This window comes from Apis mellifera, linkage group LG5 (assembly GCF_003254395.2).
Source record: "Apis mellifera strain DH4 linkage group LG5, Amel_HAv3.1, whole genome shotgun sequence".
Classification (NCBI taxonomy): Eukaryota; Metazoa; Arthropoda; class Insecta; order Hymenoptera; family Apidae; genus Apis; species Apis mellifera.
In genome coordinates, this window is record NC_037642.1 from 1,943,603 (window position 1) to 1,970,152 (window position 26,550).

The 26,550-nt window shown below is 33.3% G+C and overlaps 2 protein-coding genes across 6 annotated transcripts in view; one reads left to right on the top strand and one right to left on the bottom strand.

The window, feature by feature from the left end:
- Positions 1-1,153: 1,153 nt before the first annotated feature.
- Positions 1,154-26,550, bottom strand: part of LOC724450 — a 44,608-nt gene continuing 19,211 nt past the window's right edge. The window contains exons 2-4 of one of the 5 annotated variants that reach the window (XR_003304699.1): positions 14,864-14,945; positions 4,993-6,594; positions 1,154-4,706 (exon numbers count right to left, since the gene is read on the bottom strand). Coding sequence is in view for 1 of the 5 variants with exons in the window: in XM_001119836.5 (XP_001119836.2) it covers positions 5,374-6,594 (1,221 nt within the window). In the remaining 4 variants the exon portion in view is untranslated. Of the gene's footprint in view, positions 6,595-14,863; positions 14,946-23,370; positions 23,454-26,550 lie in introns of all 5 variants that reach the window. The other 4 variants (XR_003304698.1, XR_407612.3, XR_407611.3 and 1 more) reach the window with 4 other exon arrangements.
- On the top strand, positions 7,591-8,630 carry LOC102655134. The gene is made up of 2 exons (XM_026440841.1): positions 7,591-8,039; positions 8,291-8,630. The coding sequence occupies exons 1-2, from the start codon at positions 7,907-7,909 to the stop codon at positions 8,530-8,532; spliced, it is 375 nt and encodes a 124-aa protein (XP_026296626.1). The 5' UTR covers positions 7,591-7,906; the 3' UTR covers positions 8,533-8,630.

Here is a 26,550-nt window from a genome sequence, read left to right on the forward strand (position 1 = left end):
ATCATTTTAAAGTCCTAGCTGATCGCCGCTAACGTAGATTTACGTCGTTTTAAAATCCATGATTGTCATTTGTATAGTTTTATGTAATTTTTTTGTATCTATTTAGCAATTCATGCAGCAATATGTATAGCTTATAATTATTAAGATTTTATTATATTTTTTTTTATAAAATGTAAAAATCTAAAAATAAAAGATTTAAAAAATTAATAATACAAAATAATATTGATTTTTCAATGGAAATTTATTATTACTAATTATCATATTATTCTAAAAAAAATGTCTTTGATTGATAAAAATATATATTTTTAAAGAATTAAATTTGTTTTTAATTCTTAATTTTTATTTGTAATGTTCATTTTTCATATTTTAAACAAAAAGTAATTACAAAGTGATATTATAAAACAATATTTCTTTATTTTACTGTATTTTAATACAGCTACGACATTAGCTAACTATAGATCTTTAAAAATCGTACGGCGGCATCCAGCTAAGGCTCTTGAGTTAGTTCAAACCGCCGATGAAACAATTAAAAAAAACGCAACTTTATAGATTCCATCTTGTACTTCACTATAATCTATATGTTACGTCTAACTGATCATTCTAACATGAGAAATAATGAAAAAAATTGACAAAAAAAAAAAAAAAAAGAATTCATAATCATGCATATACATAATAATCAAAGATTATATGTAATGTATCAATGTGCATAAAAAAACGATTTGGAAGAGCATGTATGAAAAAACGAACGATAACAATAGAATGACCAGGTTTCGTGTTTGGTTATAAAAAGAACGAGATATCCCCCAAGATATGCGCTTTATAAATTAAATCTGAATATCAATGTAAATCGCTCCGTGGGCCAGCCGCGAATCACAGCAACATCATCCGAACACAACGAGATTGCGCGAGTCCCCGTCACCGCTTTTGTATATCACTTACCACGGTAAATATATATAATAATCTTATATATATACTTCTTGTTTATATATAATATATAATAATATCTTATATATGTATATTTTCTTCACATTATACCTATTATATCATCTTTTATTTCCGCTTAAACATACTTCTGCGCGTGTGCTATTTATACTATTTACAATGTTATCCTTCATCCTCTTTTCCTTCCTTTCTTTCCCTCGATTTACAATCGTAACTCTCTGAAATAGTGTTCGTTACACATCCATATTTTTTTTTTTTTCGTTTTCTTTTTTTTTTAAACGTTAACATTAACACGCACGTAGGCGCAATTGTCGAAAACACACGCGTATAGAACTCGTTTCGTCGTTCTCTCGCACGGTTACATTAACATTTTCCCTGCATCTCGTGATCCACGTATAGCTCGCGCCTCCTCTTCCCCACGTTTCGTTAAAATCTTCGAAAATCGCAGGCACTCCGTCGGTACCGTGTGTATATATGTGTATACGCGTATTTAATATACGTTTCAACGCAGAGAAGCTACATTTCCGTGTAAAAAATACGAAATTATTTATCACCTTCCGAGAGTTCCTTTTTCATGCCCGAGAAGCGAGAGTTATCGGGTCTCGCTTCCAGTTTCCAAACGCACTTGCTTGGTATTCCGTTCGTCGATCAAACTCTGTACAAAATGTTGATCGAGAGGTTAGAATATTTCTTCGTGATTGATTCGTGATTTTTTTTTTTTTTTTGTTTTCAATATCAATAAAATTCCGATACATTAATTAGCGTTGATTTTCTTCTGATCAACTTCTCAAGAACTTTTCAATTTATTATTAACGTGTATCGAAAGAGAAATCTTAAGGCGCCATTTGTGTCGCGACACAGAACACCAAGCCAATGAGGTAGCGCTGCGATCGTAAAACACGAAAAGGCATATACTTGAGAGATGCATCAACGCGATGGACGAATTTCTTTAACAATCTAGCATACGTTGGTATATCTCGTGTATGTGTGCCACGTGCTTTAAATTTCACGCTGTTTCTGATTGGTACACCATGCAAGAAAACAACATTGAACCATCCTAAAACGTCCCCGTACATTCATATCGAGCGCGCATTGTAATTTCACACAACATCGTGCGCGTATGTATGTGTGTTTTGTGTATAAATGTGCTGTTGAGTTTTAACATTTTCATGCGGTTGTAGAATAGAATTGTGCACTGAATTCGAACGATTTGCAATCTTAGAAAAACGTAACGAGAACATCTTTCCCTTATTTTTTTTTTGTTATTTCATTTTCAAATATTTTTGATCATAAATTACTATCGTTCTTTTGAAAATTGATGAAATTAAAGTTTAAATTTCTGTCGATCCATACATATTATTATTTTTCCAATATTTTGTAATATTTTCTATTATGTTTTCACATTTTGTATATTGTCAATCGAGCATACGGTCTAACATACAGAAATTTGTTCCCATTACATGTTTGAAAAAGTTCACATATCGTTCGAAATCGATACACTTATACTTTTTTTCTCTCCTATTTTCTGCACCGTTAAAGTAATATTGCTCGTTGTTTTTTTTTTTTTTTGTACAAAATGAGAGAGGAACTGATGAACGAAATAGAGATGAGATGATTGGTGGTGGTAAATCAACGATTGAATCGAATCGACAAGAGATGACAATAGAATAAAAATCAGAAAATTTAAAATCTTTTTTTAACATTTTTTCTAACATGAATAACTGAAAAAAAAAAAAAGAGAGAAAAAAGAAAATAGAAAACAAGAACGAAAAAATGAAAACTGCCGAGAATTCGCTTGAGTTCGCGTTAACAATTATTAGACTTAGTACGTAGTGTGTATCTATATACATCGAAGTATCTAATGTATTTCATGTATAAACATGTACATGTTCCGTGTTCTTTGTATTCCTTTGTATACAAATATCGCGTGTTACGAAATGGATTTTTTTTTGTATGGTACGTGTCACGTGTTAGTGTAATATGTCTGGCTTAATATTGAATTAATTACAGTTTTAAATCAACTCGTGAAATGTTTTTACCAGTAGAGTTTTCTTTTTTTCGTTTCTTCCTTTCTTGTTTCTTCTTTTTTTTTTTTTTTTCCTATCTTTTTTCGTTCCCTCACGCGAGTAATCAGTCGATTTATAAATTATTGTATTATATCGCTTTATCGTTCGTTTTTTTTTTTTTTAAATTCGCTTTACAACGCTTAACTTCGATTTAAGTATAGCTGCTCTTTTGAGTTCAATTAGTGGACGTTGAGGACGAGATCGCGCGCGGATCGCCATTCCTCTTCGCGAAGTGCGTATCGTCGAGTTTTATTTTATTATTTTTTTCTTCTTCTTCTTCTTCTCTTAATAATCTCTCCGTTCCACACCCCAAGTGAATTATTGGCTCCCTTCGCTCTTTGCTCGTCGGCCACTCTCTATTTTACAATAGTATTATGGTACATATTATTAACGGGAGATCAGTGGCGCGCAGTGGCCTACGTGCGATGATACGAAGGAACCGATATTTATCCCGATCTCTAAAATGCAGGTACATTTGTTTTTTGCATCGTGCGTCAGAGCATAGTACGCATTTTCATTTTCACAAACTATATCTCCATCGGTTAATATTATATGATATTCCCTTTAATAATCGTCTTGGAGAATCCTTGGAGAATCCCAGGAACGATATTGATGCTACTATTAATTAATTTCATTACTTCGTATCGGATATCACACAATGGAAATATGTTTCGACCATCTATGTTCTGTTCACGACGCGTCAGGACGTATCTAGACTCCTCGACGAAGGCTGCAGGCGATCCGTGCGAATTTACGCACATGGCTCTGTGTGTATACAGAATTAAGCACCAGGGTGTGATCGTCCTAGCACCATATATCGACTTTTCTGTGTACGAACCTGTGTATATATCTGTCTGATGTACATATACATATCGTATGTATATATTTATATGTGGTATGTGTATGTATACGCGCGTGTATGTATGTGTATGTATTTATCAGTGTACGGTATAGGCCACGGCGGTTATGTCTTATTACGCGTGTAATGGTATCGTTAGTGTATTACAATGTATGGCATTAATTAATCGTCGCCTGGATAGTCTTTCTAATCCAATGAGAAAACAGCGATCGATGATGATGGACACTCCCTTTTCGACTGGCTGTCGTCGCAAACGACGCCGAAGAGTTCTCAACGTCAGCCAGCTAGGCAAGCGATATCGCGCTGTTCGAATTTCAATTATATAAAAAAAGAAAGAAAGAAAGAAAAGAATATTAAAAAAAATTAGAAGAAAATTGAAGAAATGTGGAAGGAAGAAGAGATTTTTTTTCTTTTTTTTTTTTTTTTTTTTCCCCAGTCTGTCGAAGTACCGTGCCGTTTGTCATCGTTGTTTTTAAAAAAGAGTCGAAGAAGAAGTCTATATAGGTCCTGTAGGTACTTGTCCTACCGTATCGCCGGCCCGGGGGCGTGAACATTGAGCTCTTTTCACTTTCTCTCTTTTTCCCTGTCGCTCTCTCACTCTATTTCTCTCGCTCTCTTCCCCCCCTTCTCTCCCTCTTTTTTCATTCTCTCATTCTATTTCTTTCTGTCTGACGTGCCGGTGGCGACATTTCGAGCGACTCGGGAACTCATACATGCGCCGCTGAATTCGCAGGTGCAGCTGCAAAAACAGATCGTTTCGATATAGTATAACCAGGCTCGTTTTGAGGTGGTCGTTGATGATGATCCGGAGGAGGACCCGATCTCGCGTTGTTCGTTAACTAAAAATTATAATTATCATTCGAATGTGAAAATATATTTCTTACACACACACATATATATATATATATATACATATTTTTTTTATATATTATATATATAAGTATATATATTATATATATATGTATGCATGATAAAAGATTTAAATAATTTCTATTAAATCGATAAGTAAATAATTTTAAAATCTAATATAATTATAATATTAACAAAATATTAAATTATTAGTAAATAAATATCAATTGAAACAACGTGAGTTTAGGTACTCGTCGGTTTAAAAATTGTAATCACCTCTATTTCCTTTGAATTTTAAATATTTCCAATGGGCCATGAATTCTGCACCAGTTGCACCTGCGAACACAGGAGGTATCACGTCTCATACCTCCTCGCCCATAAGGAGTAGACCACCCATGCTGGTTACCGATGTAATACGAAGTAGAACGTAACCGAGATAATCGATCGGTGCGTAATTGACACGAATGGTAATAAATAAGAAAAAGAAGACCTCCTGGAGAATCGCCGACCAGGCGTTGCAAATAATTCGTGAGGCGGGCGATTGCGTCGTCTCTACATCTTGATTTGTGGTTCTTTGTAAATGCCGCATACTTATTTGCTCTGCGGCATCAGTGGGTAAAAATCGATGAGATGACTCAACGATGTCAAAATTGGGGGCTATGATCCAACGCACATTAACGATTCGTGCGTACTACTGCTACTTCCAGTATTAACGCAGGCACTGGCCACGTTGCTATTGGCACAGCTACCGCTGGTTGATACCAGATGCTGTTGCTGCTGTTGCTGATGATGATGGTGTTGCTGGTGTTGCTGCTCTTGCGCCGTTGTACTCCTAAGAATATCGTCCGCAGACAGAGGTGTCAATTTCCATCCGGGCATGAAGTCTAAATCTAGATCCGGACCAATATCGACATCCAGTAACTCGTTGTTGTTCAATGGATCTAAGGGCGACTGACTCGAAAGAGATAGCACGCTGCCCCAGTTAATCGAACGACTATCATCGCTATCGCCGATACCAGAATCGACGTCTGTCTCGTTTGAAGACGTTGGTGGCATTGGAAATGGCGTTAACCTGCCCTGCTCAGGAGGTTGAAGTTGAGCAATAGGCGCTGGTATAACTGGCTCCATGGGCGGTGGACTTCTGTCCCTCTCCATTTCGCGTTCTAGATGCCTCAATGTATTGCAGATGAGAACCGATCGATGAAGGCTCGGATCCGGAAATTGGCGATACCTCGCAAGCTTGCACATTGAAATATTTAACACGGCTAGCCGCCTTTGTCTATAACACGCTCTGCCACGTCGACACCAACTCGACCTCGAACCCTCGCAGCATCTATCGTTTGCTCGATAACTAGATCCAAGCTCCAAGTAACTTTTCCCGTTTTCTTCTCGCCGTATCGTTGGAGGTTCGTAATGATGAGGCGCTCCCCATTGCGGCTGAGGCCTCGACAGTTGACTGTAACCATTATTACCGACCGGACTGGTAGGTCCGCGTTGATGGTGATAGTAGTGCTGCGGATGATGGTGTAGGTGCGCCACCGTAGACGGTGGAGGCGCTGACGTTGGCGTCGATGATTGTTGCTGTTGTTGCTGTGCCGTTTGATGTTGCTGTTGTTGTTGTTGTTGTTGAGGACTCGTCGATGTTGGTTGACAAGGATTTGTCTGCAGGCAAGGCGGACTCACTTCCATATCGTAATAAGAAGCCGGTGTTTGGCTAAGCGGAGGCGTGTAACTATCCTCCATCGCCCACCAGCTACCCTCCACTCGGCCTAACTTCGATGGGCTTTCGCCCATATCCATGTCGAACTCCATGCAGCCCACACCTCCCTCCAGTTTACGTTTCCCTGCCGTGGCCTGCAGACCCATCATTGCACAACTCTAAAAATAAATAAATTACATATTATATTAGTTTTTCTAAATTCTTTTTTATAAAAAAAAAAGTAAGTATATCTCATTTTATACTCTATCTTTCTCTTTTATATCTATCTTTAAAATTGCTTTCATAAAGTTATATAAATAATATTATTATATAATTATATAGAAAATTAGAAAATTGATATATTATTATATTAGAAAGAATAATATTACAATTAAATTAAAATTTATATGAAAGAGAAAAAATTTTAATGATAAGCTAGGAATCTTTCTTAAGTGATAATTTAGCGACATGATCACGAGAGACCTTGCCGAGTCTCGATATTCTGCTATAAGCAAAAGAGTAGGCAAAACGGCATGACTCAGAGGGTCGGCTCGCTGACAGACGTTGGAGAATGACGTCAGACGACTCCCTACCCTAGCCTGGAAGAAGTCATCGTTGGAATGGATGATCGAGTGGGCATGGAAGAGAAGGGGGACACAAATGGCGAGGGGGACAGAGGAGTGTTGTTACTCATGGGTTCAATCAGCAAGCATGCGGGCCCCTTGTGAAATACTCCTCTTCATTTTATCTTTCCCTCCGTCTTTGTTTTCATTTTTCTTCTTATATTCGTTCACAGATATATATATATATCAAATTTATGAAAATATATATTATTATTTCAAATATTTTATAATAGTGACTTTACTATTCTTGTTACTATTGTTAGTAAATACATATTAAATCAAATATTAGAAAAATTTAAATAATAATGTTTATTTTTTCTTAATTAGTTTTTAATTTATATATTTTTTTTTTAATTAATGAATGTAAAGTATATAAATGCTATCTTGCATCACTTACAATGATACCAACTAAAAGAAATTTAATCGATCCATGCGATATATAATTCTAAATGATAAAATATTTATCGATTAATAATTTTCATTCATATGTGTAATTTCAGTTTTATTAATTATTATTTAATTATGCGAATAAAAATAAAGAAATAGTCACTTTTTACTTCCACTTGCTTAACTTTTGCTTAATCAAATAAGATTTTTAAGATAAAAATAGAAAAATTTTGAAAAATAAAAATTATATAAATTTAATTGAGAATCACTGATAGCGCAGTTAGTTGAACGAATTGCCGTAGGATGTCACTAGCGATACGTTCGTCATTTTGTCCGATCCACGTGGTCTGCACATGACGTTTGATTTTATAAAAAAAAAAAGCAAAAATAAAAATTGAGGGAATGGAACTAGCGAAGAGTTGACCTATGGGTAGGGGATGTACAGTGGCGTGAACGTCATTTAACAGATAATCGATGCGTTATGTTGTCCAATATGAAGAGTCTCGTGTGTGTGCAACTAGTAAGAACAACAGTGGGAAAAGGAGGGAAAAAAAGTTCCGAGGAAACGAGCAATGCCATCAGACGATACCGGCGCGCTTATAATGATACCGATGGTAATGGCAAAATAAGCGAAGCTATTTACTGTTTTATTTAATTATATTTTAAATAAATAATAGAAAAATAAAAATTTCGAATTAAATAAAGAATAAAAATGAATTCGGATATAATACTAATTAATGTATAAAAAGATAATTTGACTTTTATTATAATAATTTCATTATGAAAAATAACTTTTGAAGAGAAGAAAAGTACACTTTCTTGGAAACAATTTATAGATTTCTAGAAGTAACTAGTTATACTATAGTAGTAACAGCAACAGCAGCCAACGACTCAATCTCGATTCGACGGTGTACATCCGCCGCGGCGGCCTACTTGGAATACGACTCGCTCGCGAAGGTTCTCCTTCCAACAGGGTCGACCAGTCCCGGAGCTCTTCGAGAGACGATTCATGGAATCGTGGGGAAAACAATGAGGGATCGTATCCGCAAGCTTGATTTCGCCTTCCATTACGGTGAAAACACGATTTCCTCAGGAAAGTACTTCTAGTTTTGTCGATCAATACTTTCCCAATACCCATATTTATCAATATTTATCATATTAACCTTTATGATTAATATAATGCCGTTTTAATACTCTTTAATGAATTATTTATTGTATTAAAAAGAATAAATATTATGATAAATAATGATCAATCAGTAACAGGAGAATATGAAAAAAAAATTTCAAAATAGATTTGGAATTTAATTTATATTATTTATAAATTTTTATTTCATCAACTAAATTATTCGAGATATCTATGAATTTTATAAATAATTTTTCTATGCCTAATATTAAAAAATAGTCAATCATATTTATTGGCACAATTGAGATCAAGATTTCAATGAGCGCGATCAAGAATTGAACGGACGGCCTCTAACAATGTTTGCGAAACATGGTCCGGGCGCACTTGTTGAATCGAGACGACCACCGGGTGGTTACTGTAGGGAGTTACCGCATAACGGATTAGCTGTGTGTAACAGAAATGCACGGTTCTTAACTATCCATAAATCAAAGTCAAGAAGCATGTGCTCATCCCACTCTCTTTTCGTCTCGTGAAATCTTTAAGGGTTGCAATTTGCGTTTTTTTCTCTTACATATAAAGAATCTTTTGAATATTCATTTGTGTTAGAGAATCGCAATATTGAAAGGAACATTGCTATAAAATTAATTTTTATTCGTTTATATTTTTTTAAATATTTTTTATAATGTAATTGTTTACAGTTGATTCAAGATTTTACGATGATAAAAATTGCTTTTGATTGTGAAATATGATATCTTATTATTTAAAATAAAAATATTTTTTTTAATAAATTATCCTTCAATAAAAAAACAGATCTGATTCAATATTTAATAAACTATTTTTTTTATATTTCTCAAACTATTTTTATACAAGTACTAAATAATATCGTATTTTTCTTACAGGAATGCCATCTAGTAGTGAATTCCGTAATCAATTCGTATAGAGGATTTATTTCGAGGTTAATCAGATAAACGAATGTCTGAAATATTGTATGTATTATAATTTTTATCATTATTAAAAAAATTTTAATGAAATACAACAAATAAATTATTAAATTTATTAAACTGTATATTTAAATTTATTAAACATGAATAAATAAATAATATTTTTGAAAAATTATAAGAATATTTCTCTAAATAATTATTATCAAATAATAACATATTAATAAATTTTTTATAGAAACTTTAGTGAGGGAATTTTCATAAACAAATTTGCTCCAATTCCTGTTTTATCATCAGGAATGTAGGTCAATGGAATAAACGTGAGAGAAGTACCAGAACTAGAAAAGATTCATGACGACCGTGCTCGCAATAAGATAATGTTCACTGCATGAAGTCTATCTAGACAAATTATAACATATACATATAGTATGAAAAGATTAATAAAATCTGTTTTTATCTGTTACTTTTAGTAAAATCATAGTGAAATTAGTTGACATAGAAAATGAAACAAAAATAATAAAAATATAAGTTAAATAAAAATAAAAAATTTAATTAAATAGAAAAAAATAAAGAGAATGATTTCAATATATAAGTATTAATTCAAATGTTATTTTTTATTTGAATAGTAAATCTGTAAATACATTTATTTTGAATAAGTTCAATTTCATTTTATTTTTACAACTAATAAGTAAACACAGAAAAGATGGGAGACAACAATCAAAAGTAGAGAAGGTTCGTTGTGGATCCGGCTATGCCTGACGATGAGGTAATGTTTGCTACACGAGTCAAAGCTATCTAGTCAGCCAAAGAACGAACACACACGAAGCCATCGGAGCCCCGTAGATAAAACCAGTTAGTGTGTGGCGTCGTACATTCCTAAGCTACATATATATGTGTGTATACTAGCATACGCGAATACATTGAAACGATGAAACTATAAGATTGAATATTCAAATCCATTTTTGAATTCAAATGCTCCAGAATACTCAGTGCAGCTTTGCATATTTAGTAACGAAAAATATTCAAAGGTGTTGCTTCTTTAGAGGTTAGATCATTAACTCAGTTATACCAACATAATAATATATAATCGTTTTAATAATAATTTCATGAGAGCATAAAATAATGAAATATATTTTTATATATGTATATTAAAAGTTAATGCAAAAGCAAAAAATAGATAAAAGAAAGAGAAGAGAAAGAGATAATATGAAAAAAATCGATATAAAAAATAAATTTCTAATATTCGCTTTATATTTTATTTTATAGTATTAACTGAAAAAACAATCGATGCAATATTAAACGATGCATCATAAAGTTTATGAAATTTTAATTTATCTCAAATTCAAAACTGTATAGCAGATAAATGTAATCAATTCATGTTGGTGCAAATTTTCTGCGCTGTTCAGACACTAGAAGAACGACATCGAGTCAATGTTGGTGCCGGCGGTCGGCAGTCATGACAACATGACGTCAACCGGCCGTGTGTTATTTTCGAAAGGGGACTCGATCGGTGCGGCGCCTGCCGGCGAGATCGCCAACTACGAAAAACAGCTCGACAACGACGTCGCGCACCACGCTATCGGGCCAAGAAATAACAACGCGCACAATATAGCCTGCCGTGTTATGATTATCGAGCGTAATTCCGTCGGGAATATTTAAATAAATGAGAAACCAGCAAGTATTCCCTTATATAAAAAATTTTCGTTCTTTGTACAAAATTAATCTTAAACATTTAATATTTCTTTAACAGATAATATGGTATTCGATATCGTCTAATTTTTATCCGTCTATTTATCAATGACGTGCTATATTATTTATAGGTATGATGTTCTGGATAATTTTCCACTACTACTACAGCCAAATAAATTAAAATAATTCAAATTAAATTAAAAATTACACAATATTATTTCAATATTACATTACTCGTTTAGGAAATTATTTTTATTTTAAATATTGAAAATTACTAAATAACAATAGTAATAAAAAGAAAGAAAATAATCAATATCTTTCCTTTGAAATTAATCAATTCTATATAAATAAATAATTTCAAATATCCATCTAATTAGATCGTATCGAGAGATTTTTTTAAATCGTCGATTTATCTTATAGCATTATAAAAATTATGCAATCGATGAATTTCGTTTCGCGATGTGACGCAAGATCGTTACCAAGCGGTGACATTTCTTTGAATTCGACTTCGAGTTTCGCGCGTACGATCCTGGAAGCTGTTTGAATGCTAGCTTTAACAGTGTAAAGTCCGTGACAGATTAGTGGTACGCTATCTCGTCGAATGGATAAGATTGTCGGGGAGCAAGCCAGTTAGACTTAGATTTCAAGGACTTGCAAATCGCGCTCATCATCGTGAACTTCGAAAAACCTAATGTTAATAGATCTTTACCATTTTTTAAATTAAAAAATTTTTATTTTCGATAAATTATTTTTATTTTAGATATACAATATAAAAGATGAAAAATCACGGCAAAATGGAAATTTTTTGTTCTTTTTTTTTTTTTCAAATTTTTTAGTATACAATAAATATTTAAGAAATCTACACAACTGTAAAAATGATTTAAAATTCTAATACTCTATATATTCAAAGTTAACTTTTATGTATTGTATATGCTACATATATGTGAATATATGTATATGTGTATACATGCTAATTTTATTTTTATGTGCTTGCCTCTGTACTTTAAACAGAATAGTACATTCAAACTTGTAGTAGAGAGATGTTTTTAGCAAATCCAATATATAATATAAGATTAAAGAAGTAAATTTACTTACAACTTATAATTAAAGTCATAATTTTTTTACGTATAAAAATAATATTATTAAATCTATAACTTTTTTTACATATAGTATAAAATAAAAAATATATAAAATGAAAAAATTAATTGAAATAAAAATGAATTTTGTAAAAACATTATATTATATATTATATTGTTATATTACTATATTATTAATTATAATTACATATATCAATATTAATATTGTAATATTGTGTATACATATAATTTATATATGTATTAGTTTAAATATTAGAATCAAAAAACCAAATTTTAAACCAATGATATATTTAATAAAGATGATTGAAAATTAAACAATTAAATTATTAAAATTACATAATCGTTTGTATTGAGAATTGAAAAATTGAAAATTAGTATCACGTCTAAAGTGAGAACAAACTATGCAAGGGATCAGTTTACGATCTTTAAACGAAAAAAGAAGTACAAGAGGCAGCAATCTACAAAACTTTATTGTAGACCATCAAAAAAAGAATGATGAATAAGCATTATCCTTGGTGAACATGATCGTGCAGGATAACATTTTATATTTTAGCCACGTGTTCAATTAATCGATAATAGGGAGAGGAGAGGAGAGAGAGCAGAAAGTTTTATAAAAGAATAAGGGGTGAAAACTACCTTTGATGTATGTTTGCATTAATGGATAATAATCTAAGTCATTCATGTGATCATCTATTATCCTCTAAATGTAAATAACAATAACAATTGAATATTATATTTAAAATATAATTTATTATGCATGATTTTAAGAAAATATAAATCTGAATTGAAAAGAAAATATAAAAATCTTGAATTTTATATATTTAATTCTATATATAAATATAAAAATTTAATTGAAATTTCTATTTGATAAAATATTTAAATAAAACTAATTAACTTACATACATACCATTTCATATGAATAATTTTTACAATATTTAATTATTAAGTATTTATTAAATTATGTTAATAGTTCAAACCGTCTATAATATTTTTATAATACTTATTAGCATTAGTTTTTTTGAAAACATTTTATATCTTTTTATTTCAAGATATCAAAAATATGCATTCATTAATTTTTTAATGATTTTATATTAGCATATAAATATATACTTTTTTTATTCTTATATTCTTACATTTTTGTACATATATTAATTTATTATATGATTATGATTTTTATATCTTTATTTATACAATTATATATATATATGCTTTTTACAATATTTTATAAAATTAAATCACACATCAATTAAATCTTTCTGCCAACTAATTTTCAAATGATTATTTTTCCAAAAAAAAAACGAATAAAATAGAAAATTATAAAAATTTCCAAAATAAAATTTCACAATAATTCTTTCAAAATAATAATAATAAAATATTACTAACTTCCTCTCTTCCTATTAGAACTATTCGAAATTCTAATTTAAATTTCATTCGATCATATTTTTTTCAAAAAAACTTCTTGCAAGAAATAAACCCAGCATCACAACTACGCGAAAAACGTCGTCCCCGAAGAATAGCCCCACGATTGTTGACCCAGTTCCACGGCACGCGATGCAACATTTGCAACCGCGAAAATACGAGCGGCCGTACGCCCATAGGTGTTTATATGCCACGCACAAGCGTGCAATAAATGCATCCATGCACTTAAACGTATCGCAACTACACACATAAACCGAGGAATCCTGCGAATCGTATACTCTGCATATCCTTTATACAAAACATATATATTATTACATACATATATATATATGTATCGTTCATATACAAGTTTCACGATAAATACACTAGCCTATATACTATCGTTGTGCAGGGGAGAAGGTACGCTGGTCGGTCCTATATTAGGGGATGAATAAAGGAAGGTCTCCGAAAAGGGAGGGTTGTTTCCCCTTGCAAGTGGTTCTCATTGGCTGATTTTACGTAATACGATGGAAGAGACAGGGAGAGACTAGGGAGAGACTAGGGAGAGACAGATAATGAACGGTTGGATAAGATCGAGGTTGAGAACCATTGGCACGTAATCTAGTAGGGCACGCGGCATCTGCGGTGCCCTAAACGAAAGGTCCAGCACCCTGAGCACTCAGAATCGTTGGGAGGAAAAAGGGAGAATGAACCGATGTGGGGTGGAAAATTAGAAGAAAGGAATGGAGAAGTGGAAAATGTAGTTGGCTTCTTAGCGTCATCTCCCCCCCCTCTGACGTTAAAAATAAAGAGATCGAAAACGAGGATGGGACTATTTCAATCTCTCGCTGATTCTTGAATTCTAGCTTAATTGATTCGGAAGAGAATGAAGTAATTTAAAGAAGAATAGTTTATGATTTTCTTGTTTCTTCTGAGACTTTTAACTCGCAAGAGAAATACGTTTCTGTCTGTCGAATAAACAAATGTTTAAAGAGATTTTTAATCAGACAATTAAATGATTTTTCTTCTATATGGAACATATCATATATACTTGAATTGTATATATATACTTCAGTAAACAAAGAAAATCATTCATTTTCGATTTCACGCGAAACAAGTTTCGATAAATCTGCGGAAACCAAGCTCAACTCGATAAACTTCATTTAAATCGGTAAAACTATTCCATTGCATACCTATCCTCCTCTCCGTTGCCCCGCGGAAACCGCACAATCCGTCGACTGGCAAAAATAGAAATCGAAGCATTGAACCCGGTGTCTAAAAGCAGAAATTGCAATTTTCAACGAAATCCTCCGATTGAAATTACTAAAAAAAAAAAAAAAAAAAAGAAAAAAGAAAAAAAGAAAAAAAAAACTAAATTATTTCATTCTTTTCATCAATGACATAGATGTATATCGAGAGAATATTATTTATATTTATATATCCCTAAAGACAATGAAAAATTTCCACCTGATGCGAAACTTGGTTGCTCATTTTTGTTGTTATAAGTTGTAACAAAAAAAAAAAAAAAAGATTGTTCACTTTCAAGGAAGCCAGCACGGAACCCATGTACAGCTGTAAACACACACGTGCACGCACACGTGAGTGGTTACCTTTGTCATGTGGGAAGAAAGCCGTACAGAGGTGGGTAAAAAAAAGAGGGGCCATATGGCAGACAACGGACAGCACCCCTTATGTGTGGGAGAACTCTCCCTTTCTCATGCATTTTTTTTCCACCCCTTCGAGCTTTTTACGCGCAGCATCTTCCTGCTTACACACGTACACACAATGGGACGTAACATTCGGCGTATTTTCATTGCATTTTCACGTATGAATGGTTGTTCATCGTTAAATGTCGAAAAATCGAATCGAAAAAAAAAATAAAATAAAATATTCCTTTCGTTTCTATCAGTTTCGACTCGGTGTTTTTGACCGATTACCAATTATACCACCCCATTGTTATCAATTTTTCAAATGAAAAAAATATTGATATGTTATGTTTATGCTATCTCGGTTATATGATGTGTAGACTCATATTTATTGATTGCATATTTTTTTTCTATGAAAAATTCGATCTCTGAATCTCTATTGCGAATTGGAAGGGTGGAAATATGGCTTTTATTTCATTTTTCAATGACTCTTGAAATAATTAAAAGACCATTTATTCTAATAGTCGGTTTCTGACGTTTTCTTTAAAATATAAAGCGATTAAAGAAAATTGCCACATTGCAGTGATCCTCAGATTCGTAATTTCATAACTATAATATTATCTTTTAAATATCCATCTTTATCTAATAATGAATATATAATATTAAATCATACAAACAAATAAAATTCAAGAAAAAAAATTGTATTTCTATTCTACTTTATAGATTAAAGAATCTTTATAAGAAATAAATACTTAATTACTAATAATTAATATAATTTTTTTTATAAATATGATAGATTAAAATATACATCACAACTAAGAGTATTTTATATATTTTAAAACTTTAAATTCATTTCAAATTAAAAGAAAAAAAAAATCAAAAATGAATTTTTCTATTGGCTCATCAATAATTTTCTCTTGGGAAAATTAAATTTTAAAAATATCGAACAACTTCAATCGTTCAATTGAAATTAAATCTTATATAAAAGTAGAGGATGATAATTGATGATAATTAAACAAGGTAAAAGAAGGGTCAGGTATGTAAGTGTGGTGAAAGAGGAAGCGCAAAGCCACGGGTGGAACCTGTTCGCAGTGACGAGTGGGCGCGTTGGCTGAACTTTACGAGGTAGTCATCGCAGGACAGCCAAAGGAGAGAATAAGATAGTTGCAGCGTCGCAGGTGCCTTCACCGGCCATGCTAAATAATACACATACGACTCTTGTGTCGTATATTCGTAAGCACGGTACGCTGACGAGTGGAACAGTCGCAAGATGTATTCGACTCGAGTGACAAACAGGTAGGTTTTGCGTGACGAATCTTGCATATAGAGACATGTATACATAATTTCACCGTGGACAAGAAGAAGGATGTAAATCATGGGGTATATTAAGGTTAAAGGGTAGAAAGAAACTCGTTGAAGAGATGAAACATGCCCTTTCGAAATTGTTTCAATCTGTCAAGATAACATCTTCTTAAACTTTATAAATTCTTTCATATGACTCAGTGGTGAAAATCAAAATTTTGCAATAAAATCCTTAATGATTTCTGCGAATTTAAGAGATCTAATGTAAAGATTTTCCAAATTTTTAATTCGTATGTAAACATAGTGCAAATTATTTTATTATTCTAATCTTTGTAGTACACAGAAGTTATTTTTCATCGACATATGATGTTATATCTTATTTAATATTTTCGGTCAATATGCATTTTTTGTGCATTGGTCTAAATATCAACCAATCAGACCCGCATTTCCCGTCTGCCTCAAAGATATACAACTATTTGTCGAATTTTTGAAATTGCAATATTCGATCAAACAATTAATTACGATTAATTTTCAAATATAAATTATTTACGTCTTACGCGTGAAATCAAATCTATATTTCGACAAATAAGTTCGTCAAAAGTTTTAAAAAAGAGAGAAAAAAGAGAAAAAAGGATGACATAGCAAACACACTCATTAGCATTTTACCAAACTAGGTTATCAGCAAGAATTGAAAGCAGGTATCGGTGTGCACCGTCAATGTTTCACGCTAGGAAACACCGTATAGACCGAGGAGAATTCCATTTACGACGATCAAGGAGCACCTGATCCCTCGATCGATTCACCTTGCTTTGCCAAGCGGCGAGAACACATCGATGATCGCGTTGCAACGCCATTGTTCCGATCTTCCGACCATCGCGAGCACGCGACTAACCCCCTTCGTCCCCTTTCCAACCGTGAGAAAGAGAGAGAAAGCGCGATGATATTCGTGCATGGAAAAGGCAAGTGACGAAAGTCAACGAATATCCGTCCACCTGATAAGATACGCTTCTTAATTCGAGTCGTATCACTTATCCATTCGAAATCGTATATATATCTCGGTTAACCAAACTCAAGATCGATAAAGACGCGTTATACACCACTGCTGCTAAACAGTGAAGAGAAATCCCGGTTAATGCGTTATAAGTTTAACGAGGTCTCTTAACGATTGGACCTGTTGCTGACCACCGACGTTTAATATTAATGGAGTACATAAATAGCCATAATCACCATATCGTCCACCCTTCTTTGCCAACTTCTTAATCTCGAGAACTTTACTCGAAACCCCAAAAATTCGCTCATCCCGTTACAATTTACGACCGATTTTGGGAAACTTGCCCCCTATTCATCCAAAAAAAAAAAATCTTGAGAATAACTATGCCATAACCAATTGCCAAAGGAATTTACTCTGTTTGCGAGAGAGAGCCTTTTCGGATACCTGGGCCCAGGTAGAGGAAACGTCTCTCTGCAACAGGGCTACGCGTTGTTCCTTGACGAGGGTCGGACATTGGGCCACATCGAACGTATCTTCCTTCCCTTTCTCTTTTTTAAACGTGGACCTTTCGATCTGGCCAGTGACTCTCAAAGTAAATACACGATAACCTATCTATTGGAATATGGAGGAGTAAATGATCAATAATTTGAGAACGTACGTTTTGTTTTCTTTTCGACAATCTAGTCTAGATTGGTTCAGAGTTCTTTAACCTTTCGTATGAAACGAGGAAGAGGATTTGTTTTTTTCTTCTTCTTCTTCTTCAAAACTAAGATGCAAATAATGGAATTGGAAGGAAAAGGATAATTAAATTCAATATTTGATAAATATTAATTATTCTTTTTGCCTTATACGAATAAAAATTTTTGAAAGAATAAAATTGTTAATTGCTTTACGAGATCACTGTTTCTGGATAAGATCAATTTTGCGGAAGGAAGTGGTGGTGCACGATATAAAAAATAATCCCGACAACAAATGAATTTTCGCGATATCACATTCTAGGCCTATATATATTTTTAACTCGCGTCAGTATCGAATTATTATAGGCAGAGTGAAGGAGTAAGAATAGCGAACAATCGTTGGGACTCTAAGAATCGGGGACCATGACCAGTCACGTATTCGTCATGCGGTAACGAAGAATTGAACTGGACGCGTCATCGGGATCCAAACAATGACTTTATCTTCGCGGAATCTGACGAAAGCGAAACTTCTCAACATCAACAATTCACTTCCAATTTTTTACGACATTCACATTAGAAATATTCTATAAGAACACTTCTCCTTACCAAAATTTTAAAAATTAAGAGAAACGGGAAGAAATAGAAAAGATCTCTATTAATTAAGATCAAAGAAACAATTTCCATTCTCATTGATCTTATCTCTCTCAAAAAAGTTATTAAATTTGAAGAAGAAGAGGAAGAAGGGAAAAAATTATTGTTATATAATTTGGGGAATAAAATAAAAGCTCCATCGTGTGTTAGAGCTTCGGGGCCCCGATCCTACTCCTGCAGAGTCCCGCAGACAAGCTTTTGGACCCTATTGTTGGATTCGGGGTAGGACACAACCCGTATATATATATACCCTCGCAGGCAGGCAAACGAGGGTTGCAACCTTTTATACGGCGAAGGGTCGCCAGTCGGGTATCGGCCCCCGGTTCTTTTTGTCTGGTTCGTCGAAGCGACAACGGAGAAATCCCCCCTTGTCAGGCGACTGTGCCATGCCTGCCTGTTTGCCTGTCGTTCTATGACTGACGACAGCAGGCCAACGCTTATTTCTTCGCCTCGACGAACGGAAACGAACTTTTACCAATCTTGCTACTAGGAAATGACCGGTGATAGAGGAGAATGGAACAACTTGGATATAGAAATGTTGCAATTCGTGACAATTTTGTGATTCGAGGAATCATCAGGGGTAGGGAGGAGTGATTGAAAATTTTTCGAGATCAATCTTTCTCTGAATTATGAAGAGGAAAATTGTATAAGAAGGATAAAAATAAAACAATGATCGATGATAAATAAATTTCTTATAAATACGTTAAAAAAATAAATATTTGACGTACAGCATAGAAATTGTATTAAGTTGACCTCTTTCCTATGATTATCATCTTTAATCAAGAAATGCAAATGATCATGGAAAAACTACAATTAAGAGTTTATGTTTATACTCTTACGATACTATCATGGATTTCACATTACTATTTGCATCTATTTATTTAAATTTCGATTTGACGATGAACATTTTGGTTTTATAAATAATTCTCGAAATTTATTAAAAAGATAAATAATATAATAACTTATGAAAATGTAAACATTATCATTTTTACATAAAAATTAAATCAATTTGGAAGAGATTTAAAGGATGATCAGACATTTCTTCCATCATATTTTCATTTTTATTCTGGAACTGAAAAAGTTTTTTGATAATGAAAGGGGATCTTCCGTTCGGAGACAGACTTGCCAGCTAACGATCTTCGATTCTATCAATGACAGTGACTTACTCTTCTTGTATATCTCTATCTACTCTATTAAAATTTTTAAAAATTTTAATAAAAAATGTACAAACTTTCAAGATTTACACGTCATAATGCAACTTCTCGGCCCAGCATCTCGCGAGCTATTACGTAAGCACGTTCCTCGCAAGAGCGCGAAGAAACAGCATGCCGCGTGACGGCTTTGAAACAGGAAAAGATCCTAGAAAATGGCGGAATATAGCGAGGCGCGAACCGCGCCTGCGGCTCATCAACGCCACTGCGTTCTCTCGTCGCGTCTCTCACCGATGCTGGAGGAGCCAAGTGGAAGAGTTTACTGTTAGCCGGAGTACACGTAGTATACACAACTAGTGTGTCTAAGCGCAAAAGCTACGGGATGTATATCGGGGAGCTAGCTGGTCGTACGACCGACCGACCAGCCAACCAAGCACCACACAGCAGCAGCAGCCATTGCGTTCACCAGACTAGAGAGCCAGCTAGGCCAACGACAGGCCGGTTGGGTGTTGGTGAAAGGTGTGGCCGCGTTGGCTACACAAGAAAACGAGAATGCAATATTCCGGCTGCTTACACGATATTCACCGTCAAATACGCAGTCGGTAGAGAGAAGCGTGGAGAGAATCGACTGACTCTGAACATAATCGTTCTCATCCTGTTACTTTTCTTATTCTCGCTATGTCGATGAATATCCATCGAAAAGAAAAAAAACAAAAGAAAGAAATAGATCGAGAAGAACTTGGACGAAGACTTTCAGGATGTATGCAGGTGGTCGAGATCTCTTATGTTTTCAAACGCCAAGTATCATTCTGTTCCGATCCTTACGGAGGATAGTTGGCCTACCTTTTTCAGATATTTCATTGTTGTAAACTGTTCTCTATATTTACATATACGGAACCGGAAGATCGTACCTGATAAACTTCCGGTTTTGTTGTGAGGATTGATGAAAAGTAATGGAACAAGTTTTTTCTTTTTAAAGGCAACAAATTTTTTGGGAGAAAAAGTTTTTGTGCCTTAAAGTATATATATGCTGTTATCCTTTAAGGATATTTGATGTATTTTAATAATTTATTTATACGTACATTTTTATGTCAAAGCTTCTTTGTTAGATTATTTTGGTAAAGATAGATTTTTTCGCGCGATAAATCCCCGCGAAAGAAGAAAGAATGGCAATGGAAGATATTCGCCTGTAGCGGTACTGTCCTTGCACGATCGCCTCGAGCAATACCGGCCCGGGTCGTAACTGTTCCCGTATCCTGCCTCGGCTATTCCTAGCTCGGTGCCGAGCAAAGTGCAACTACATTAAGGAGATTATGAGATATTGAAAATGATGATGAATACGCGGGATACAATCCTCGTTTCGCCATCCAATATTATTTTATTACACTAATATAGTTAAAATTACCAAAATGCATATAAATTTATAATTATAGGCTTTCTTAATATCCACATATACACCACTACTGCGAAATATTTATAATACGATTTTTTTTTTGAATTTTTAAAATTGTGATATTTAATTTCATAAAAACTATAAATGAAGATGATAGATTTTCATAAGCATTTTCATAACTAGTTATCCTCATGTATATTAAGATTGATTATCATAGGCCAATCGTAATTGAACATTGATTTGCGTCAAATGTAAAGTCTGTTTCTTTTGTTTATATATATATATACAGATATCTCGGATATTGCACGAAGACCGTCTGGAATCATAGAGAATAGATAACACATACATATTAATAACGCGAAGTTGGTGAAGTTATATCAAATTCGAAATGAAATATCTCGGTCATATTTCTATTTATATATTAGGACTGTTATATTTCTTCGATTTTGAAAAATTCTATAGTAAAGTATTGATATATAGCAACAAAATTGAAGGCAGAATGTTTTGCAGTTTTTTTCCTATACATTTTTGCCGCGAATAATAACCGACGTTGCAAAATTGACTGATATAATGAAGCTCCAGCGAAAATCGCTTGCATAAGGCAGCCGCTCGACACGAGCGGGCTGAAGAACACGATACCGAGTGTACGTTGTCAGCACGTCTACGATAGCTGGTGGATGTAAAAAGAAAAAAAAGAAAAAATAAATCGATTATGCGAGAATTAAAGAATGATTGTTGTAGTGTGAAACTCCAAATTACACGATCAATACGTAAATTGATCGATAATTGTATGAAAATAAATTTCAGAAATTTATCTTAAATTGAATCTCACTTTTTTTATATATAAAAATATTATAAATAGATAATTTGATGATAAAATATAATAATAAATTATTAATCAATTTATAAAATGTATGTTACATAGTATTAAAAAATATGTAAAAAAATTTAATTTCATAAAATAAAAAATTAATTCGTAATAACAATTATTCTTTTCCTTCGAAAAGACGAATTTCGATGTTGTAAAAAAAACTTATTCGAAATAAAAGATACTTTTTTTCCTTTAATATTATCTATATATGATAATATCCTATCTTTCTACATAAATTTTTATAACATTATTTTTCGTAATTAATGATTTGTATTTATGTGAAATGAAATGTATAAAATTTAGTTACGTAATATTACATAAGTATAATTTCAATTTAATATGCGATAAATATAATATTACGAATTTAAAGGGGTTAAAGAGCGTTCCCATCCGATATTACCCTCCCCGATTGCTTTCACCGAAGTAACGACGCCGAATGCATCCGAGAAACCGATTTTGCTAATTTTACAAAATGATTCCGAATGCACCGTGTTCGCCACTCGTGTTGGTGTCGTTTCACAGGCGAGGTAAGTCGAACCCATCATCGAAAAATCATCGAAACGTTCAAGAACGGTTAAAGGAGATCGAGTACGAGTCGAATTTACGAGCGTGTCAGCCACGCGCGCTGGTGAAACCAGAGGCAAGCAAAACAACGAGACGACGACGACGATACGAAAATAAAATCCGTCCCGTCGTTGCACGATGTTCGCGGCCCGTTCTGACGGCGCAGCCAAGGTTACGTGCGACGACGAACCAACGAGTCTCCTCGTGAAAGTCAAATTTGTAAAGCGCGTACATGAGAGGAGCGCATACACACGAAAGAGCGTGTAAGAGCATTCGCGCGCGCGCGCGCGCGTCTTTTCTCGAAGCGAGTGCGCGTTCAATGCGCGAATGCAACGCCAACTGGCGGCGTACAAGCGCGATGTCGTTTTTTCGACGCCGCGACGAAGCAACGCGTCGCCACTGCTGTTCCTTCAAGGCTGCGCCGTTACGGCTGACGTCTCTTGCTACTGCTTACCGATTGCTCGATCCCGTCGTTGGTTGGTAATTAGCGATGGGAAGTTTGTACGAGTAACGCCGGCAATGTAAATCTTCCAATTCCTGCGTAGAAAAATCATCACGTCGAAATTTTGTTGGTTATTATAAGATTATTACGGAAATGTCTAATTATTTTTTGCGATCAACTAATCGTTCTAGACATTTGTTGATAAATGATCAATACTTAGACAATGATAAAAACGTGCGTCAAAAACGTGGGATTAAACTCTATTTTCAATAACGGACTCTAATGGTAAGGTCGATTACAGCATTTATGATGCGATAGATGCCTTTATGGTACAATGTTCCAGTTAAATGGAACTATTTAATTCTGCATTTTTTTCTAATTTTTTTTTAACAGAGATTCAGATTATACGTGTTTTATATATATATATATATATATATATATATATATATATATATATATATATATATATAATAGTTTTATACATGGCAGATGCAAGGATAAAGTTAAATACGATAAATGCGACAAATACTGGTCTTCTCTTTATCGTTCTCGTCTCGATAATATACAATATAGATATGGCAAGAACATCACGCAATATGGTATTAGCAAGATATGAATGTATCAACGCAAATCTAGTATGATTGCAATGATTCTTACTAGGAAATAATATATAATAAAAAAATCATTTTAATTGTAAAAATAGCACAGATATGATTGCATTTTCTTTAGTTTTTAATAGTAGTATCTATGCTCAAGGTTATATCGAAACAGTTCTACGCCATTGTCAATATCGTTGATGTAGCTTACTATTAGATGATACGAGTAATGCTAGAACAGTAACGAGAAAGAGCTAGCAGTAAACGCAGACGACGTAGACGCTGAGGACTGGCTCTGTCCCGCTGCTGCTGTTACTGTTATTTTTAACTCGACGCCGACGCGTCGAGTCCGTAGTCTAAAACCGTCTACCCTCCTTCCTCCCTGTACTCCACCAGATCGAGCTTCTCTTCTCTACTTCTTCGTTTTCTTCTATATGACCCGAACGATAGGAAAGACGATTAGTGAAGTAATCACTTTGAATAGCATTTCCAAAATGAGGAATTTTCTACTTTTAAAAATGAAGAGCGATAAGTTAAATTTTAATGGAAAAATCCATTATTGAAATCTATGATAATTAGTTCTCGTAACTATGCAATTAGGAATTTTTAAAACTTTTATCAATAATTATTATAAATTCGACTTGGATTAAAAATTTTTTCTTCATTTTGTGTATTTTTCTTTTTTTTTTTTTTTCTTAATAATTACATATTAAACATTGATAAAATTATAAAAAAATTTTTTTATACAATAGTTCTAAAAAATTATTCGTAACTGATTTTACTTAATTTTTTAATTTCCTAAGAATAAAATGTAAATGTAATAACAGGAATTACCATATAAAATTGCCGCGAGAAAGGTATTTATTAAAAAAGTTTTAGCAATGTCCGTCACAAAAGAGTGCCGTGAGCGAAGGAAAATTTGTTTCGAAACCCAGTTTTCCCGCCAGTCGAATTGGCAACGCTGCGTAACCAGAGAAAATCAAGAAAGAACGAGACAATGCAATACTGGCAACGTGGAAAAAAGAGAGGGGACGAAAAAGAGAGACCTCGAAACGTGGCAACGCAGCGCCAATGCGTTGTAGACTCGGTTCCGTACTGATACCCACGCTCTGAGGTCTCGCACGATGTCGCTCTTGCGCTGAACAAAATATCTCTACACGAACTTTCTACTCGCAAGAATGGGGTTGTCGGCGCAATAATCATACAACATTTAAGGGTGGAATTTTCTTATTTAATATAAAATTCTTTATCTACTTTTTAATTTAGTATCTATAAAGTATATAATAAGATTAAAGAAAGAAATGTTTCATACTTAATATAATATTAAAAATATTTGAATTATAAAATTAAATTCTCTATTTCTAACATGATAATGTATAATCAAAAAACATTATATTTTCCTTTTTTCATACTTGATATAAATATTTCAACTGATATATTATTAAAATTATTTTCTGAAAAATGATTATAAATTTTTATAATCATTACTTTTTTCTGAAATTTTTTTTATATACTTTAAATGAAGATATATATATTTTATATTTATTATAAAATGAAATATTTTTCTTTTTGAAAAACAATTGAAATTTGAAAGGCTCTAGGCCCATCGTGTACCGCTGTTTCTTCAACGTTGGCTGGGGCAACTTTCTAGTTTAGCGTATACGTGTACGTAGCATGTACACGCGTGTGCTCTGGCTCATATATAGCAACGTATGCGTTAATTGTGTGCGTACAGAAAGTATGTATGCGTGTCCGTCATATTAGTATATGTTTCTTTTTCTATCCTTCGCGCACGCGCGCGCGCGCGCGCGCTCACGCTCTCTCGAGCGTGTGGAGGAAAACTGGTTCCAGGAGAATAGAGCAACTGCGCCTTACCAGCAACAGCAGAAAGAACGAAAACCTCGACACCCTCGCGCGTGAGTTTAATCTCGTACCCGTATATACCATGATCCTTTCCACTCGTGAATATTTGGAACGTCTGCAAGGACGTACCGCAAGGTGCCTTTCAACAACGAATCATAACCGAACTTCTTAACAACAACTACTATTAGATTTTTCTCTTTAAGTTCTCCATCTCATGGAAGCGTGTTATATAATTGTTTATTGTATGTAGTAAATATTCTAGACTCTAAAACGATTCGTAAATTTAAAACAAAATATTTAAGTTTCATTTCCGGTATTGTTGATTCGAATGATTAACAATAGTAACTAAATTACAAATACACTGATGATTTATTTTTTTTTTTATATATTTTGCAATTGATTATCAATTTTTTATTTTTTTTTTTTTTAAATTTAGATTTACAAAGATTTTTAAATTTAAATTAAAAATTAATATATATTTTACGACATTTTATACAGCTATAAATTAAATATATATGCCTTAGCAACGAAAATTTTAATAGACGTGTCTGTTTTACCGACAGAGTTTTCTATTAAGTATTTAATAGCGAAGCATTCCTTTTTTACATACTATCATTTTATAGCTCTTCTATTTCTTTATATCTTTGCGTGTATAGATATGTATACACGTACATGTTGCTATATATATTTTATATATATATATATATATATATATATATATATATATAGCGTC